The 13,768-nt window shown below is 46.5% G+C and overlaps 2 protein-coding genes across 5 annotated transcripts in view; one reads left to right on the top strand and one right to left on the bottom strand.

Moving 5' to 3' along the window:
* Positions 1 to 10,076, top strand: part of sptan1 (spectrin alpha, non-erythrocytic 1) — a 25,290-nt gene extending 15,214 nt beyond the window's left edge. The window contains exons 26-55 of one of the 3 annotated variants that reach the window (XM_076163976.1): positions 202 to 249; positions 384 to 475; positions 577 to 721; positions 827 to 1,008; positions 1,100 to 1,199; positions 1,312 to 1,509; positions 1,594 to 1,740; positions 1,820 to 1,923; positions 2,042 to 2,204; positions 2,466 to 2,480; positions 3,310 to 3,441; positions 3,535 to 3,672; positions 3,755 to 3,859; positions 3,989 to 4,197; positions 4,342 to 4,462; positions 4,559 to 4,680; positions 4,894 to 5,026; positions 5,134 to 5,232; positions 5,339 to 5,498; positions 5,601 to 5,677; positions 5,772 to 5,981; positions 6,110 to 6,406; positions 6,506 to 6,618; positions 6,945 to 6,962; positions 8,243 to 8,297; positions 8,401 to 8,597; positions 8,701 to 8,754; positions 8,977 to 9,123; positions 9,393 to 9,540; positions 9,627 to 10,076. In XM_076163976.1, coding sequence (XP_076020091.1) covers positions 202 to 249; positions 384 to 475; positions 577 to 721; positions 827 to 1,008; positions 1,100 to 1,199; positions 1,312 to 1,509; positions 1,594 to 1,740; positions 1,820 to 1,923; positions 2,042 to 2,204; positions 2,466 to 2,480; positions 3,310 to 3,441; positions 3,535 to 3,672; positions 3,755 to 3,859; positions 3,989 to 4,197; positions 4,342 to 4,462; positions 4,559 to 4,680; positions 4,894 to 5,026; positions 5,134 to 5,232; positions 5,339 to 5,498; positions 5,601 to 5,677; positions 5,772 to 5,981; positions 6,110 to 6,406; positions 6,506 to 6,618; positions 6,945 to 6,962; positions 8,243 to 8,297; positions 8,401 to 8,597; positions 8,701 to 8,754; positions 8,977 to 9,123; positions 9,393 to 9,540; positions 9,627 to 9,752 — 3,855 coding nt within the window. In that variant the 3' untranslated portion in view covers positions 9,753 to 10,076. The remainder of the gene's footprint in view (positions 1 to 201; positions 250 to 383; positions 476 to 576; positions 722 to 826; positions 1,009 to 1,099; positions 1,200 to 1,311; positions 1,510 to 1,593; positions 1,741 to 1,819; positions 1,924 to 2,041; positions 2,205 to 2,465; positions 2,481 to 3,309; positions 3,442 to 3,534; positions 3,673 to 3,754; positions 3,860 to 3,988; positions 4,198 to 4,341; positions 4,463 to 4,558; positions 4,681 to 4,893; positions 5,027 to 5,133; positions 5,233 to 5,338; positions 5,499 to 5,600; positions 5,678 to 5,771; positions 5,982 to 6,109; positions 6,407 to 6,505; positions 6,619 to 6,944; positions 6,963 to 8,242; positions 8,298 to 8,400; positions 8,598 to 8,700; positions 8,755 to 8,976; positions 9,124 to 9,392; positions 9,541 to 9,626) is intronic. The other 2 variants (XM_076163978.1, XM_076163977.1) reach the window with 2 other exon arrangements.
* On the bottom strand, positions 10,075 to 13,768 carry dync2i2 (dynein 2 intermediate chain 2). 2 transcript variants are annotated; one of them, XM_076163981.1, is made up of 10 exons: positions 13,540 to 13,768; positions 13,349 to 13,438; positions 12,738 to 12,998; positions 12,466 to 12,575; positions 12,227 to 12,384; positions 11,945 to 12,054; positions 11,650 to 11,820; positions 11,326 to 11,558; positions 11,052 to 11,209; positions 10,075 to 10,509 (listed from the first exon to the last, which is right to left on the bottom strand). In XM_076163981.1, the coding sequence occupies exons 2-10, from the start codon at positions 13,424 to 13,426 to the stop codon at positions 10,271 to 10,273; spliced, it is 1,518 nt and encodes a 505-aa protein (XP_076020096.1). In that variant the 5' UTR covers positions 13,427 to 13,438; positions 13,540 to 13,768; the 3' UTR covers positions 10,075 to 10,270. The 2 variants fall into 2 exon arrangements, with proteins under 2 accessions (XP_076020096.1, XP_076020098.1); XM_076163983.1 differs by having other exon boundaries at positions 13,562 to 13,768.

The following is a 13,768-nucleotide window of genomic DNA, read 5'->3' as shown; positions in this document are numbered from 1 at the left end:
CTTCCTGTAAGGTATCTCTACCTAGTCTGGGTTGGTTCTGGTCGGTATGTTCATCTCTAGCTGTGGTTGCGGTGCTTTCTATGTCCTTATGGGTGTAAACACCTGGAGCCTTGGGTGGACCATTCTATACTGACTGCTGTGGTGTTTGTGTTCTCCTTCTCCTCTTTCCCCCCTCTGCCTGCTGTGTGGTTTTCACTGTAGAATGTACGTTTGGCTGTTCAAACAACGGCTAACTTTAATACTATCAAGGTAAGAAAAATAAGTTCATTCATTTCCCCTCACTCCTGCTTTTCTGCATCATGGATCAGACTTTTGCTAAGACACAACCGAGTTAGCTCTGTTGTGTTGAGTGATGCTTACTGGGTTGATTGTTGTGTGTTTAGGAGCTGAACAATCGCTGGCGGTCACTGCAGCAGCTGGCTGAAGACAGGAGCAACATGCTGGGCAGTGCCCACGAGGTGCAGCGCTTCCACAGGTGGGGAAACGTGAAAAGAACACCTCTGTAGTCACACGCACGCATTTGATCCAAGAGTCCCAGATAGATTGTCCGTTGAACTATGTAATACGTGTCTTCAGGGATGCTGATGAAACTAAAGAGTGGATTGAGGAGAAGAACCAGGCTCTTAACACCGACAACTACGGCCACGACCTGGCCAGTGTTCAGGCTCTGCAGCGCAAACACGAGGGCTTTGAGAGAGACCTTGCAGCCCTGGGAGATAAGGTTACCATCATCTTTTATTTGTCTTCAAGCTAGGTCTGTTAAGATTTGCAGGCCTTTCCTTCACACTCATGCCCTATCTGTACTTTCCTCTTTTGCCTCACCCAGGTGAATTCCCTTGGAGAGACAGCAGAGCGCCTGATCCAGTCCCACCCTGAGGCGGTGGATGACATCCAAGAGAAATGCACCGAGCTGAACACCGCCTGGAGCAGCCTGGTGGCTCGTGCTGACCAACGCAAAGATAAGCTTGGAAACTCCCACGACCTGCAGCGCTTCCTCTCAGACTTCAGGTGAGGATAGGAAAGATGGAGGCCATTTAGTCTCTGGTTGAATTGTCTTTGGAGTTGGACATGCAGAAATTAAGAAAGTCTTTGTACACAGAGACCTGATGTCTTGGATTAATGGAATCCGAGGACTGGTGTCCTCCGAGGAGTTGGCTAAAGATGTGACCGGTGCTGAGGCCCTTCTGGAAAGACATCAGGTACGGTTGTACAGGTTGTTCTGTTCTTTATCCCACTTTATCCAAGCACTATAACAGTTTAGTTCCTGTACATGTAACCCTCTACACCCATCTTTCCGTGTCGTATTTCCAGGAGCACCGTACAGAGATCGATGCCCGTGCCGGAACCTTCCAGGCCTTTGAACAGTTCGGTCACCAGCTGTTGGCACGAGGCCACTACGCCTGCCCTGAGATTCAGCAGAAACTGGAGGCTCTGGACCACGAGCGGGCAGATCTGGAGAAGGCCTGGGTGCAGCGGCGCATGATGTTGGACCAGTGCCTGGAGCTCCAGGTCATTATGTGACCCCCATTAGATAACCCCTCAACAACCACATCAAAAAGTGATTTTTGTTCTTACCCACTTGTCTGTCCACAGCTCTTTAACAGGGACTGTGAACAGGCTGAGAATTGGATGGCAGCCCGGGAAGCCTTCCTTGCAAGCGACGACAAGGGCGACTCCCTGGATAGTGTGGAGGCCCTCATCAAGAAACACGAGGACTTTGATAAGGCCATTAATGTGCAGGTCAGGAAAAAACACTTGGAGCACTCAAGTCAAAGGTAATAATCCTCTACGTGTGAGTAAATCTTTTACTGCTCTGTAGGAGGAGAAGATCGCTGCTCTGCAATCCTTTGCCGACCAGCTGGTTGGAGCCGATCATTACGCCAAACCAGAGATCTTCAACCGTCGCAATGAAGTACTTGACAGGTAAAAGCTGTTGTTTCCATCCTTCCTCATGCTGGATGTTGCTCTCACCCCCCCATGGAAATGATGATCCTTGTGTTTGAGCCCGCTTTTGAATGTTGTATATCTTGATAATCCAAAGGTGGCGCAGACTGAAGGCCCAGATGATTGAGAAGCGCTCAAAGCTGGGTGAGTCTCAGACCTTGCAGCAGTTCAGCCGCGACGTGGACGAGATCGAGGCCTGGATCAGCGAGAAGCTGCAGACGGCAACCGACGAATCGTACAAGGATCCTACAAACATCCAGGTACACGTTTGCCCTAAATGTTAGCAATGTACGAGTTGTGAGTAGCAGATAAAGCTCCTACTCACTCTCAATCAATTCGGTGAAGAGCTTAAAGAAACATTCATTGTTTTTGGAGATGGTAGCTATACTTTTCGAGGTTTGATGGTAAATGTATAATAAAGTATAACCTGTGTAATCTTGTTAAAGTGATAGATGAGCTTCTTTAACTGTTAAAGTCATCCTGAATTTCTCCATTCTCTTTCAATATCTTATTTTTCCTAGCTGTCCAAGCTGCTGGTAAGTGTGATCGGTGTGTCAGCTCACTAACATCCGAGCAGAATATCCTGTATGTGTCCATGTCTTTGGCTTTTGTGTTAGACACGCGTCTATGTACAGTAGAAGCAGCATTCCGTCTTATTCGTCTGTCCATCATCGCCACCGTCAAAAAACCAACTTCTGTAGCAGTTGTCTTTTTTTTTTTTGTTCATTCCAAATTGTGTTTCCATTCTGTGTTCATTTTTTTGGATTCTAGGTCTATTTTATCATCAAGGGCTGCTAGTTGTTGGTTGTGGCTTCCATTTTTTTCTTCTTCAGGCTGGGTTATCTTCAAAGCTGCTTCAGATATTAGTTCAATCATTCTCTCAATTCAACAAGCAAAACCAATGTCATATTCTCAAATATAGCAGAACCTGATTTGAGTTCCGTTGTGTGTCATTGCGGGTTCTAAATTTGTTTGAATCATCGAGACGAAGCACTGAAGCGAACCGTTCCTGTCGCTGTGTTAAAGATCTGAAGCAGCTTTGAAGCGGCCCTCTGTCTAAGAGGTTTTTCACCATCATTCTGTTGCAGATATCACACTGGCCTTTGGTGTGTGTGTCACCTGCTTGTCCTCTTTGTGTGTTGCTGTCTGTCATCACTGGTTTTGAGTTGTATTCCATCTAGTTTTAAATTTACAAACATGATATCTATACTCATGTGCGATTTGAAATATCTGCTTCATTATGCTTTAGATGTTTGTTTAATTTTGTCAAGGGGTCTTTTTAAGCTTAAGGAGACATCTGGTATAGTAGCACGTTCTCACTCATCCTGTGTTCCTCTGCCCTCCTCTCTCCGTCTCTGCTATCAGAGCAAGCATCAGAAACACCAGGCGTTCGAGGCCGAGCTGCATGCCAACGCAGACCGAATCCGCGGAGTCATCGATACTGGCAACGCCCTCATCCAGAGGGGAGCCTGTGCCGGCAGCGAGGATGCTGTCAAGGTACGTTGAAGGGCAAATGTTGTGTAAATAGCATCAACTATACATTAGTGTAGGACGGTGAAAGTCATTTTGTTGTTCCTTTTGTTTTTTCAGGTACGTCTTAATGCCCTGGATGAACAGTGGCAGTTCCTTGTCAACAAGTCTGCAGAGAAGAGCCAGAAACTCAAAGAGGCCAACAGGCAACAGAACTTCAACACCGGCATCAAGGACTTCGACTTCTGGCTCTCTGAGGTGAGAGAATCCCCGTTTCAGATGTGCGTAATGACACACAGATGCAGAGGAGAACATTCTCAAACTTGGTTGAATTCTGCAGGTGGAAGCTCTTCTTGCCTCAGAGGATTACGGCAAAGATCTGGCTTCAGTCAACAATCTGCTGAAGAAACACCAGCTGCTGGAGGCTGATATCTCTGCTCATGAGGTAATACACACTTAGGCATAGACACTTGGATCTTGGTGTCTGAATCAATTGAACACACCCCCCATTTGTATAGAAGTGTGATGAGACCGCCCCCTCCTCATTCTCCCTATACTCCTTCCCTTCCTCCAGGATCGTTTGAAGGATCTGAACGGTCAGGCCGACAGCTTGATGTCCAGCATCGCCTTTGACACAACTCAAGTGACGGACAAGCGCAATGCCGTCAACGGCCGCTTTACAAAGATCAAAACCATGGCAGCCAGTCGCCGCTCTAAACTCAACGAGTCGCACCGCCTGCATCAGTTCTTCAGGGACCTCGATGATGAGGAATCATGGATCAAGTAAGGCGGTTCTTCCTGCATAGGCAGTTTACTTGAAGGAAATCAACAGTGGTGACACGTGGGGAAAATAAACCTTTCCTCTCGTACTTGTTGCTGGCATGACGTATACAACTCCAACAATTGTATTTCCTGAACCCCAAACAGAGAAAAGAAGTTGCTTGTGAGTTCAGAGGACTATGGACGTGATTTGACAGGAGTACAGAATCTGAGGAAGAAGCACAAGAGGCTGGAGGCTGAACTGGGAGCTCATGAGCCGGCCATTCAGGTGAGTTTAATATACGTCTCCTTTTAAGGGAAGCGCTTGCATGATAACCTCTAGGCTCCTTTTATAGCGACTGATGGTTTGTCTGTATTTGTTCAGTCTGTGCTGGACACTGGGAAGAAACTGTCCGATGACAACACCATCGGCCAGGAGGAGATTCAGCAGAGGCTGGCCCAGTTTGTCGACCACTGGAAGGAACTGAAAGACTTATCTGGAGCAAGGCAAGCTTATGGAGCGACTGGTTCTGATGCTGAACCACAACATAAACACGCATACACACATACAGAATGTAGACAGTAGTCACCTGATGTGCCAGCCCCACAAACACCTTCATCTAACCCTAGCAGTCTATTGCTGCTGGTGTAACACTAACCTCCAATCCAAATGTATCTGTTAGTGCAGCGAAAGTGAAGTGTGTGTCTGTGTATCGACAGGGGGAAGAGGCTGGAAGAGTCGCTGGAGTACCAGCAGTTTGTGGCTAATGTGGAAGAGGAAGAAGCATGGATTAATGAGAAGTTGAATCTTGTGGGGAGTGAGGACTACGGAGATACGCTGGCGGCTGTGCAGGTACGTTCGTCAGAGGCTGAACGCTTACCGAGAGATGCATGACTATAACATACAAGTCATGTTTCTAAGCTCATAATAGAGACTAAAGGACTATTCTTCTTTATCAGGGCTTGCTGAAGAAGCATGAAGCATTTGAGACGGACTTCACCGTGCACAGGGACAGAGTCAACGATGTGTGCACTAATGGAGAAGAGCTTATTAAGAAGGTACTGCTTATTTATCTTGTAACTTGAAATGCTCCAATAACCTATTTTGAAGTCGTTGAAGTGGATTAGCGGTGTTGATGTTCATTGGTTGTCCCGCTGTGTCCAGAACAATCACCACGTGGACAACATCAGCGCCAAGATCTCTGCTCTGCGGGAGAAGGTATCTGAGCTGGAGAGGGCTGCAGCTCAAAGGAAAGCCAAGCTGGATGAGAACTCCGCCTTCCTACAGTTCAACTGGAAGGCAGATGTGGTGGAGTCTTGGATCGGTACGAATACATCCGTCTTTTCCATGTCATTAGTGTTGATCCCCTAAAACAAAATGTCCTCTGGGAAAGCACGATGAACTGATTTGGTTTGTCTGTGTTAAGGTGAGAAAGAGAACAGCCTGAAGACGGATGACTACGGCAGAGACCTGTCCTCCGTGCAGACCCTTCTCACCAAACAGGTATTCTGCACTTGAGGGCATTACTTTACATTTAGTTCTGTCTCTTATCGGCACCATCACCGCCCTCATCCTTTTTCTCCGTGTGTCCCTGCAGGAGACCTTTGATGCCGGCCTTCAGGCCTTCCAGCAGGAAGGTATCACCAACATCACGGCGCTGAAGGACCAACTGCTGGCCGCCCAACACGTCCAGTCTAAGGCCATTGAAGATCGTCACGCTGCCCTGATAAAGCGCTGGAACCATCTGCTGTCTAACTCAGCCGCTCGCAAGAAGAAGCTTCTGGAGGCACAAGAACACTTCAGAAAGGTCTGTCTGAGGAAAAACAAGGACTTTGACTCAAGAACAGATACTATACCAGAGCAAACCACCCTTCAGCTGCATTCCACTAGTTGCTCCTCTTTTGAAGCTCACCTCTCTTCCTTCTTCCACCCCAGGTTGAAGACTTGTTCCTGACGTTTGCCAAGAAGGCGTCGGCCTTCAACAGCTGGTTTGAGAATGCAGAGGAAGATTTGACGGACCCGGTGAGGTGCAACTCCTTGGAGGAGATCAAGGCGCTGCGTGAAGCCCATGAGGCTTTCCGCTCCTCGCTCAGCTCCGCTCAGGCCGATTTCAACCAACTGGCCGAGCTGGACCAACAGATCAAGAGCTACCAGGTGGTGTCCAACCCGTATACCTGGTTCACTATGGAGGCCCTGGAGGAGACGTGGAGGAACCTGCAGAAGATCATTAAGGTCTCCAGATGAGAAAACACAAACCTTTGCACCTTAACTAGTATTTTTTAGTCTTCTGAGGTGTGACGGTCAGCTTTGTGTCTCTACATGTGAGTGCAGGAGCGCGAGCTGGAGCTACAGAAGGAGCAGAGGAGGCAGGAGGAGAACGACAAGCTGCGACAGGAGTTCGCACAGCACGCCAACGCTTTCCACCAGTGGCTGCAGGAGACCAGGTACAGAAGCACGGTCTTCATCATTCCTACTGCTGCAGATTTCCTCAGCAATACCGTTATGTAGAGTAATCACCATGATATAAGTGAACATGCATTAGCAGTCAAATGTACACAAGTAAACAAAGTGACATTACTAGTCCTGCATAAGAATGTTCACATTGGTTATGCTTAAAAAATTAAATACTTCACTGTCAGAGTATTCCACCATGTGATTTCTAACGGACATTTCTCTCTCCCTCTCCCTCTCTCTCTCCCCTTCTCCTTCCCTACCCCTTGTTTCTTGCGGCGGCTTCCCCGCTGGTGCTCTGGATTGCTACGCTTACCAGGACATATCTTCTGGATGGGTGAATATCACTTTTCTCATATTTTTTGTGCCTCTTGTGTTTGATTGTGTTGTGTTGTTGTTGTTGTGAGTAAAAAAGAAGGCTAGGATCAGATTTGATGATAAAAGTCCCAGTTTAAAGCCGTGTGTTGACTGCCCCTCCCCCCTTTTTCCTCTTATGTATATGGAAAATTGTAAAATAATGTTATTGTCTTGTTTTCCTATCTGATCTCCGGTCAACTCCCACCCCTCCCCCTCCCCTCCCCTCCTCTCTTAAAATAGCATAGCCTATCGACGGGTTATCTGTGTCTATCAGTACCAGGTTGCTGATGATCTTTCCGGAAGGTTACTCTTCTCTTGAATCTTGCTTTGGATTCGTTTTGCTTTCCTCTCCAGCCTTGACCCACACTGTCGCTGACGCTGTGTGACCGTCACTCTTATCTATATAAGCACAGTTTGGGTTCTGGTGTGGTCCAGTACATCTGCTATACTAACATTCACCCCAAATCCTCAACACACACTTATATCATCCATACAGCTTCTTCGCCACAGTCAGCACTATTTCCATCAGGTGTTCCTGCCCTTGCCCTGTTGCCTTCAGTCTAGTTTAGCTCTAACTTCTTTTTCTCTGCATAAATTCCAAGTAAAAACAGAGCAAGTTTCTATAAACCCTGATTTATTGATATTAGTGTTTCCATGACAACCAATCTGTTATTTACTTTACTGCAAATTACTGGCAGCATATTTACACGAGTTAAACTATCCAAAAATAATCCTTTTAGTATTTTCTGACTTATTTTTAGTCGATATGTCAGTAATGTTCACTTTTCTGCATGTGTGCTGTGACTTGCATTTTCTATAGTAACAAAGCCAACATTCATATTTTTGTTATAGTCACAGTATGAGCACTAATGGAATGAGTCCAGTTGGCCTAACCTGCATCGTTTGGGTGACCAGTAGCTTTTGTGATGAATGCTATTGTGAGATGCTTTGATTTGACTTTTTGATGTATTATAGCCAGGCAACAAAAAGTGATGAGCATTATTTATTTTCTATGCATTTTTGGATTAACTAGCTGTAGTCATTAGCTATTATTATTGTTTTTGTTGTTGTTGTTGCCCCCCTCAGGATTGAGTCCTTTAATCAGATTATGCCACACGGTGCTTCCATATTGTGTAAATGTGTTTTTACAGCAGTTTCTTTGAACAAAGTCTCAGGTTCTACAGATTCTAAATGGTCTCAATAAGACTTACAGATGTAAGTGTAGAGAATGCTTTCTGACATTGGCTTGTTTGTGTTCAGGTCCTGCATGGTGGAAGAGTCGGGGACGCTGGAGTCCCAGCTGGAGGCCACCAAGGTAAATCCAGTTTCACCAAATACTTATTTAATACGACTGCTGTTAGAGGCATGTGTCAGGATTCTGAGGACTACATGATGTGTGACGATGTGCGTGTTTGCAGCGCAAGCACCAAGAAATCCGAGCCATGCGCAGCCAGCTGAAGAAGATAGAAGATTTGGGTGCAGCTATGGAGGAAGCACTGATCTTAGACAACAAGTACACAGAACACAGTACGGTGGGTTTAGCTCAGCAGTGGGACCAACTGGATCAACTGGGAATGAGGATGCAGCATAACCTGGAGCAGCAGATACAGGCCAGGTACACACACACACAAGACCCAACAATGTTTGAGCCTCATGTGAGCCACTCATTTAGCCGGACTGAGCTGTTGTTCATGATGCTCCCTCTCTCTCTCCTACAGGAACACCACAGGTGTGACAGAGGAGGCTCTGAAGGAGTTCAGCATGATGTTCAAGTAAGTGGCTTCTATCTGACTCGGTGATGTAACTCTGTTTCTTACAAGTGTTAAATCCTTCTTCCTAGTTCTTATTAGTATTTACTTTTTCTCTTCCTCTTCCTCTCTGTGTACAAAATATCCAATATCCAAAATGTCTCATAACTGCATGCTCATTGTCACGTAAAATGCTTTCTTATACAAAGAAATTCAAAATCCTTGTTGCCTTTGCGTTTGTTTCAGGCATTTCGACAAAGAGAAGTCTGGCCGTCTGAACCACCAGGAGTTCAAGTCGTGTCTGCGCTCGCTGGGTTACGACCTGCCAATGGTGGAGGAGGGAGAACCTGATCCTGAATTTGAGGCCATCCTCGACACGGTGGATCCCAACAGGTCCGTCACAGGGTTATGGACGCTTCACAGTGCTGTTAACTGCAAACTATATATTTTACATATCTAAAGTAGATGAACGTCTGCTGCCGTAATGTCACACAAATGACTGATCTGCAGGACTCATAAGTACACATTCCAGGGTGATGTCATTCATGATGGATATCTCATTAGCGTCAGTCATCTCTGTAGCGTGTCTAGAAGACATTTTTAGAAATAGCCCATATATTCACAGTAATACTAACCATGTGTGACTACTTTTTCCTGGACAGGGATGGCAACGTTTCCTTACAGGAGTACATGGCCTTCATGATCAGCCGGGAGACAGAAAATGTGAAATCCAGTGAGGAGATCGAGAGCGCCTTCCGGGCCCTCAGCACCGAGAACAAGCCCTACGTCAGCAAGGAAGAGCTCTACCAGGTCAGATGTGTTCACTTGCTCACAGAGCTCTGTTGTGGTGTGAAAGTACAGATGGAGGCCTAACGTCCTCTTTTCTTTTTCTCCAGAATCTGACCAAGGAACAGGCAGACTACTGCCTGTCGCACATGAAGCCCTACCTAGACAGCAAGGGACGTGAGCTGCCGACAGCTTTCGACTTTGTCGAATTTACCCGTTCGCTTTTTGTTAACTGATCCTTTGCCCTCCAGAAACCAACTGGGATGCATTTTTCCCCACACACTCAAACATTAACACATGGCTGAAATGCATGATTGTGGCACTAAGAGCACTGACTAGTAAGAGCTGTACTTACTATCTACTTATCTCGCTAAACCCTTGACTTTATATGCTTCTGATAATAGCATAGTGAATCTGTATGCATTTGAATGTGATCGTTTTAGCTGTTGTAGCTTGTGCTTTCAATAGGTTTCAGAACCCAATCAAATTATATTAAAAATGTGACAATACCTTAACAACTGCTGTGTGCTTCAATAAATGCTACTGGTTAGACTGGAAAACTGGAAAATCTGTCTTTATTTCACTTCCACACTTCTATGAAAATATGTCTCTGAGGTATGAAGCAAAGTATGACAAGACGATAAATAACCATGAACTGGTATAAAAGAAACAGGAATGAAACTTGGCCACAGTCCCATGACATTAGTATAATATTTATAGTATTTTTAGTAGATAGTATTTTTCTTTCCTGTCCTCATTCTGCAACTTGGTTTGCCAGCTGTTCCAGCTGGCAGCTCTCTCTGGGATGTTGCTCTGTCAAATCGGCGCTCAGCTGCCAGATGCTGACCGTCCCGTCTGTCTTGCCCACTGCCAGGAGTTCAGGATTCTTATGGTTGAAAGCCAAACATGTGGCAGCGTGCCCAGCACCTCCCGGGTCTATAGTGGCTGCTGGCCGAAGGGATCTGCAGCCTAGGTCGAATACCTGTACCTCACCTGGAAGACAAGCAGATGACCACAGAAAGCTTTAGCAGAGTTTAGGTACTGAGTGCTTGGAATTATAGTAATCACATTTTGAAAAAGCGGTCGTGTAAATCTACATTGTGCCAAAAAATTAAGGGAACACTAAAATCACACGTCGGATCTTAATGAGCAAATTATTCAAGTTGAAAATCTTTACTGACGGGGAAAAAACTAAATGACCATAGCACCTCATGCCAGCAGAAGTGACAAGGACACAAGCAGAACACAAAACTAGAGAGGAATCAGTCGGGATGGACAAGGAGAGAGCAACTGTCTGTCGCCACCATGGGTCAAACCATTCACTCCCTTTTTGGGGGGTTATCTTGTCTTTGTTTCTACATTGCACCTGTTTCCTTTCATTTGCATCAAAGCAGGTGAAACTCATTCACAATTAGTGAAAATGGGCAGATGGGTCCCTGATGTTTACCTAACTTGGTGTTATACTGGGATGATTAAGTGTTCCCTTAATTTCTGAAGCAGTGTTGTTTCCATTTACAAAATCTTTGATATTGCACCTTGTCCAGTGGCTGCAGCAAAGTGCAGAGGTCTGCTTGGAGACCACTGCACGTCGAACACGTACGAGTCTGACACACGGACAGAGAGCAGCGCATTGCCCTGCAGCAGAGAGTGAAGGTGAGCCAGGCCGTCCGTTCCGGCACTGAGGAACAAATTCCTGCCAAAAAACACAACAAAATCAGTTTTTGTTGAAATTGTTCACATTGTTGGAGATGTTTTGGGGAAATAGGAAGGAGCTGCTATCTGTGATGATACTGTAATGAGTCAGGATACCTGTGGAAAGGAGAGCAGTGAATGGAGTGGACGGGGCCTCCGTGAGGCTGGAAGGAGAAGACTGCCGGCGCTCTCACGGTCACACTCTGGCCTTCAGACGGCACTGCAGCTGGTGTCTTTGAGGAGAAGGAGCATCTCAGCAGGAGGCCGCCCTCAGAGCCCACCAGAAAGGTGTCCGAGTCCCAGGGTGACAGGGCCAGGGAGGTGACGCCCACGTTACTGCTCCCTGTGCCCTAGGAGCAAGAGGCAGATGAGATACTGTGCTTGTGTGATGGCAGGAGTAACTAGTGCTGTTCCAGATCCACAATATTTTTGGAGCCTCACCTTGAAAGGAGCGTTGCTGCTGTGAGGAACCTGTGTTCTCACTAAGGCAAAGCTAGAAGTGAGAACAAAGCTGCCCTGGTTAGAGTCCAGCCTCCAGAGCAACACCTTTCCTCCTGCACAGGCACTCAGCACCCCAAACTCTCCTTTCTTCTGGAGGGGAACCCAGTCAATCTACACATAAACAAGACGTGTCGTGTGTCAGTCTGCCCATCTGAAAGTTGTGTAGGAATATGAATCGTATAACATGAGACCAGTTGAGATGTTTGACCGCAAAGCCATTGAAATGTGAACTGACTTGATAGACAGGTTCTCTGTGGCTGTCTGCTAACATTCCAGTCTGGGCCACCACAGGGTCCTGGGTCTGACTGATGTCCCAGACCACCACCTCTCCACTGTACAGACCCCCTGTAGGCAGAGCAGACCAAACACAAGAGAGAGGAAGCGTGAGAGAGAAGACAGCGAGAGAGGGAGACACATTCAGAGAGGCACAGCAAGAATATCGCATTGGTTTCAAGCAGGCCAGGGTCTTCATCTCTACAGGAGTGGCTCCCGTTAGTGTCAGGACTGGTTGAGGTACCTGTGATAAGGGCAGGCTGTGTAGGATGACAGCAGAGAGCGGTGACTGTGGAGGAAACGTCTATGACTAGATCAGCTTCTTTGGGATTCAGGCCTCGACGGTCCAGATTCCAGGTGCAGACATACGAGCTCTCAGTCCTCCAGTCTCCATCGTCAATACTATGGAATAAAATGCAAACTGCATGGAGATTTGTAGGTTGCTTACTAAGATTGTTAATGTTACAAGGGAAGTCTACATACCGTCCATAGGCACAAGCAAGAACTGAACCAGTAGAGCTCCAGGAAACGCTGGTTACATGAAGTCCTCTATCCTGAGCACTTGGATGCTGAAGGCTATGGAGGCAGGAAACCTTTGAAACATGAGAAAAACACTTCAGTTGTCAGACACACCAACTCACAAACACAACCCGGGATGGGATTGAAACAGATTTAAGGCTTTTGAGCTAGCATAACATTTCAAAAACCAGTATCAGGTGAAGGATAGTACGTCTTTGAGAAGTCGGCCTGCTTACTAGCTGGCTGTGATCTTCCCAGTTGACGAGGAACCCGTCAAAGGCGTGGCTCCTGGTGTTTCTGGACAATTCTTTGATGACTGTGTCCTCAACCCGATGGAGGAAGTCCTTGAGGCCAGGAGGCTCTGAGTTGTCAGCGTTGTGTTGGATGAGCAAATCTGTTATCTGATCTGGTGGCTCTGTCTGGGTGCTGCTGGTCCTGGTGAATATAGTCTGGACCCCCGCTTCAGCGTTGCGCACTTCTCTCGTTTGGCAGCTTCTCTAAAAGAACAGCATACAAGTACTTATGGACAACTTTAGAGTTGAATGTACGTAACAGGTTAAGAATATCCAATAGGTTAGTTGAGCTATTGATGCTTGGTAATTAGGAATGACTTTTCTTGTTTGAATATTGTATTTCACATCTTATATCACCCTTACAGTGACTGAGAGGTTTCCCCATCTGCAACATTAGAAACAAACACTGGCACGTTCATCAATTTGACAAATTACAAATAACAATATATGTACCTGTAGACAGCTATTTGTAGTCATAAGTGTTCGTGCCCGTAAACACTTTATTAAATATTATTGCCGAAATGCAACTAAAGTTTGGAGATTTTGAAACATACCGACTCCCCTGCCGAGTGCTGAGATTTCCTCCACAGTGACTGGAGCACCACCGGCTCCAGGTCTTCGTCCGTGAACATAACCGATGTGTTCTACTCGGATTAAAGAAAGCGGAGGATTACTGGGGCACCCTGAACACACCACACCATGGGAACGACATGTAACCACACAGCGCCTGTCACACACATCTCACCTGGGTCCACTTCAGTCCTCACCTCGGTCCTCTCCTCACCACGGTCCTCACCTCGGTCCTCACCTCACTACAGTCCTCAGTCAAACCTTAGTTTTCAGTTACCTTGGACACGGCCATAGATGTATTATGGGATGGGGAAGCCAAATATGGCGATCCACTCATTCTACTGAGCGCCAGCGCGCATCTGAGTCGGTTGCAGTGTTGCTAAAAGGCTCCAATGATTGCGTGA

This window comes from Genypterus blacodes, unplaced genomic scaffold (assembly GCF_046128005.1).
Source record: "Genypterus blacodes isolate CSIRO-AG114 ecotype Tasmania unplaced genomic scaffold, CSIRO-AGI_Gbla_v1 ptg000133l_1, whole genome shotgun sequence".
Lineage (NCBI taxonomy): Eukaryota > Metazoa > Chordata > Actinopteri > Ophidiiformes > Ophidiidae > Genypterus > Genypterus blacodes.
This window is presented reverse-complemented; position numbering and strand designations above follow the sequence as displayed.